The sequence below is a fragment of the Penaeus vannamei genome, chromosome 24 (assembly GCF_042767895.1).
Source record: "Penaeus vannamei isolate JL-2024 chromosome 24, ASM4276789v1, whole genome shotgun sequence".
NCBI classification, from domain to species: Eukaryota; Metazoa; Arthropoda; class Malacostraca; order Decapoda; family Penaeidae; genus Penaeus; species Penaeus vannamei.
The window spans coordinates 20280441-20285440 of record NC_091572.1 but is presented as its reverse complement, the minus strand read 5'-3'; the positions used below and the strand labels follow the sequence as shown (position 1 = coordinate 20285440).

Sequence of the window (5000 nt, the reverse complement as noted above, 5' to 3'; positions counted from 1 at the left end):
CACCAAGACGTAATGAGTAACACCAAGATGTAATGAGTAACATCAAGACGTAATGAGTAACACCAAGACGTAATGAGTAACATCAAGACGTAATGAGTAACACCAAGACGTAATGAGTAACATCAAGACGTAATGAGTAACACCAAGATGTAATGAGTAACACCAAGACGTAATGAGTAACACCAAGACGTAATGAGTAACATCAAGACGTAATGAGTAACACCAAGACGTAATGAGTAACACCAAGACGTAATGAGTAACACCAAGACGTAATGAGTAACATCAAGACGTAATGAGTAACACCAAGACGTAATGAGTAACATCAAGACGTAATGAGTAACATCAAGACGTAATGAGTAACACCAAGACGTAATGAGTAACACCAAGACGTAATGAGTAACACCAAGACGTAATGAGTAACATCAAGACGTAATGAGTAACATCAAGACGTAATGAGTAACACCAAGACGTAATGAGTAACATCAAGACGTAATGAGTAACACCAAGACGTAATGAGTAACACCAAGACGTAATGAGTAACACCAAGACGTAATGAGTAACATCAAGACGTAATGAGTAACATCAAGACGTAATGAGTAACACCAAGACGTAATGAGTAACATCAAGACGTAATGAGTAACATCAAGACGTAATGAGTAACATCAAGACGTAATGAGTAACATCAAGACGTAATGAGTAACACCAAGACGTAATGAGTAACACCAAGACGTAATGAGTAACATCAAGACGTAATGAGTAACATCAAGACGTAATGAGTAACACCAAGACGTAATGAGTAACATCAAGACGTAATGAGTAACATCAAGACGTAATGAGTAACACCAAGATGTAATGAGTAACACCAAGACGTAATGAGTAACACCAAGACGTAATGAGTAACATCAAGACGTAATGAGTAACATCAAGACGTAATGAGTAACACCAAGACGTAATGAGTAACACCAAGATGTAATGAGTAACACCAAGACGTAATGAGTAACACCAAGATGTAATGAGTAACATCAAGACGTAATGAGTAACACCAAGACGTAATGAGTAACATCAAGACGTAATGAGTAACACCAAGACGTAATGAGTAACATCAAGACGTAATGAGTAACACCAAGATGTAATGAGTAACACCAAGACGTAATGAGTAACACCAAGACGTAATGAGTAACATCAAGACGTAATGAGTAACACCAAGACGTAATGAGTAACACCAAGACGTAATGAGTAACACCAAGACGTAATGAGTAACATCAAGACGTAATGAGTAACATCAAGACGTAATGAGTAACACCAAGACGTAATGAGTAACATCAAGACGTAATGAGTAACATCAAGACGTAATGAGTAACACCAAGACGTAATGAGTAACACCAAGACGTAATGAGTAACACCAAGACGTAATGAGTAACACCAAGACGTAATGAGTAACACCAAGACGTAATGAGTAACATCAAGACGTAATGAGTAACACCAAGACGTAATGAGTAACATCAAGACGTAATGAGTAACACCAAGACGTAATGAGTACCACCAAGACGTAATGAGTAACACCAAGACGTAATGAGTAACACCAAGATGTAATGAGTAACATCAAGACGTAATGAGTAACACCAAGACGTAATGAGTAACACCAAGACGTAATGAGTAACACCAAGACGTAATGAGTAACACCAAGATGTAATGAGTAACATCAAGACGTAATGAGTAACACCAAGACGTAATGAGTAACATCAAGACGTAATGAGTAACATCAAGACGTAATGAGTAACACCAAGACGTAATGAGTAACACCAAGACGTAATGAGTAACACCAAGACGTAATGAGTAACACCAAGATGTAATGAGTAACATCAAGACGTAATGAGTAACACCAAGACGTAATGAGTAACATCAAGACGTAATGAGTAACATCAAGACGTAATGAGTAACACCAAGACGTAATGAGTAACACCAAGACGTAATGAGTAACACCAAGACGTAATGAGTAACACCAAGACGTAATGAGTAACACCAAGACGTAATGAGTAACACCAAGACGTAATGAGTAACACCAAGACGTAATGAGTAACACCAAGACGTAATGAGTAACACCAAGACGTAATGAGTAACACCAAGACGTAATGAGTAACATCAAGACGTAATGAGTAACACCAAGACGTAATGAGTAACACCAAGACGTAATGAGTAACATCAAGACGTAATGAGTAACACCAAGACGTAATGAGTAACACCAAGACGTAATGAGTAACATCAAGACGTAATGAGTAACACCAAGACGTAATGAGTAACACCAAGACGTAATGAGTAACACCAAGACGTAATGAGTAACACCAAGACGTAATGAGTAACACCAAGACGTAATGAGTAACATCAAGACGTAATGAGTAACACCAAGACGTAATGAGTAACACCAAGACGTAATGAGTAACACCAAGACGTAATGAGTAACACCAAGACGTAATGAGTAACATCAAGACGTAATGAGTAACATCAAGACGTAATGAGTAACATCAAGACGTAATGAGTAACACCAAGACGTAATGAGTAACATCAAGACGTAAGGAGTAACACCAAGACGTAATGAGTAACATCAAGATGTAATGAGTAACACCAAGACGTAATGAGTAACATCAAGACGTAATGAGTAACATCAAGACGTAATGAGTAACACCAAGACGTAATGAGTAACATCAAGACGTAATGAGTAACATCAAGACGTAATGAGTAACACCAAGACGTAATGAGTAACACCAAGACGTAATGAGTAACACCAAGATGTAATGAGTAACATCAAGACGTAATGAGTAACATCAAGACGTAATGAGTAACACCAAGACGTAATGAGTAACATCAAGACGTAATGAGTAACACCAAGACGTAATGAGTAACACCAAGACGTAATGAGTAACACCAAGATGTAATGAGTAACATCAAGACGTAATGAGTAACACCAAGACGTAATGAGTAACATCAAGACGTAATGAGTAACACCAAGACGTAATGAGTAACATCAAGACGTAATGAGTAACACCAAGACGTAATGAGTAACACCAAGACGTAATGAGTAACACCAAGATGTAATGAGTAACACCAAGACGTAATGAGTAACACCAAGACGTAATGAGTAACATCAAGACGTAATGAGTAACATCAAGACGTAATGAGTAACACCAAGATGTAATGAGTAACACCAAGATGTAATGAGTAACACCAAGACGTAATGAGTAACACCAAGACGTAATGAGTAACACCAAGACGTAATGAGTAACATCAAGACGTAATGAGTAACACCAAGACGTAATGAGTACCACCAAGACGTAATGAGTAACACCAAGACGTAATGAGTAACACCAAGACGTAATGAGTAACACCAAGATGTAATGAGTAACATCAAGACGTAATGAGTAACACCAAGACGTAATGAGTAACATCAAGACGTAATGAGTAACATCAAGACGTAATGAGTAACACCAAGACGTAATGAGTAACACCAAGACGTAATGAGTAACACCAAGACGTAATGAGTAACACCAAGATGTAATGAGTAACATCAAGACGTAATGAGTAACACCAAGACGTAATGAGTAACATCAAGACGTAATGAGTAACATCAAGACGTAATGAGTAACACCAAGACGTAATGAGTAACACCAAGACGTAATGAGTAACACCAAGACGTAATGAGTAACACCAAGACGTAATGAGTAACACCAAGACGTAATGAGTAACACCAAGACGTAATGAGTAACACCAAGACGTAATGAGTAACACCAAGACGTAATGAGTAACACCAAGACGTAATGAGTAACACCAAGACGTAATGAGTAACATCAAGACGTAATGAGTAACACCAAGACGTAATGAGTAACACCAAGACGTAATGAGTAACATCAAGACGTAATGAGTAACATCAAGACGTAAGGAGTAACACCAAGAGGTAATGAGTAACATCAAGACGTAAGGAGTAACACCAAGAGGTAATGAGTAACATCAAGACGTAAGGAGTAACACCAAGAGGTAATGAGTAACGCCAAGAAGCCATGAGAAACGCCAAGACGAAATGAGTAACACCAAGACGTAATGAGGGAACACTAAGACGTAATGAGTAAAACTAAAACATAATGAGTAACGCCCTCATAAAAACTCACTTCGCATAGGCCTTCTCCAGCAGCGCGCACCAGAACTCGTTGTCCGTTTTCGAGTGCATGAAGACCAGCTGGTTGTGGTAGGTGGGCAGCATGTCGTCTATGACCACCTCCTCCCAGCGGCCGTACTGCCAGAACCTGTAGAGGAATAGGGGAGGGGGGGGGGAGTTATGCGGTTGTTGAGATGATTATGGTCGGTGTGTTTTTTCATGTCATTTTCATTTCTTGTTCTTCCTTTTCTCCTTTTCTTCATTTTCGCATTATCATTATCTGATTATTACTATTAATATCATCACTGTTGTTGTTGTCGTTATGGCTATCATTGCTGTGATCATCACTACTATCATTACTATTAATCCCATCATCATTATTAGTATCAATATCATTACTACCCTCAGTACATGAATTCATCTCAAGACTAACTACAAATGTAACCCATAAAAAATATATATATAAAAAGCTAAATCAACAAAGTAAATTCCACCATAAAAAAAATAAAATAAAATAGACAGAGCGGCTTTGTGGCACTGCCATGTGTTGCCGAGGTGCGGTGGGTTGGCACTGGCCCTTATAAAGAACTCCTTTGGTCAGCCTCTGAAGACAAGATCTGCGGGCAGCTTTAATCGGTCAGTGAGACTCGGGTGACTTTCCAGGGTCAAAGGTTAATGGTTAGTGTTGACATCTGGGTCGCGCGAGTGATTTGAGACTCGACAGACAAGTTCGTGTGTCACCTCTGGCAGCGTGTGTGGAGAATGCGTGTCGCTTGTGTAACTCTTGATGAAAGAGAAATAATAGTAATGATAATGGGGGATGATAATGATGTTGATAATAATAATAAATAGT

General features: G+C 38.7%; 1 protein-coding gene across 5 annotated transcripts in view; it reads right to left on the bottom strand.

Moving 5' to 3' along the window:
* The window catches only part of LOC113818935 (calpain-B), a 50249-nt gene that overhangs the window by 7055 nt on the left and 38194 nt on the right, over nt 1–5000 (bottom strand). For all 5 annotated transcript variants that reach the window (XM_070138449.1, XM_070138447.1, XM_070138450.1 and 2 more), the window contains one exon: nt 4161–4295. In XM_070138449.1, the coding sequence (XP_069994550.1) occupies nt 4161–4295 (135 nt within the window). The remainder of the gene's footprint in view (nt 1–4160; nt 4296–5000) is intronic.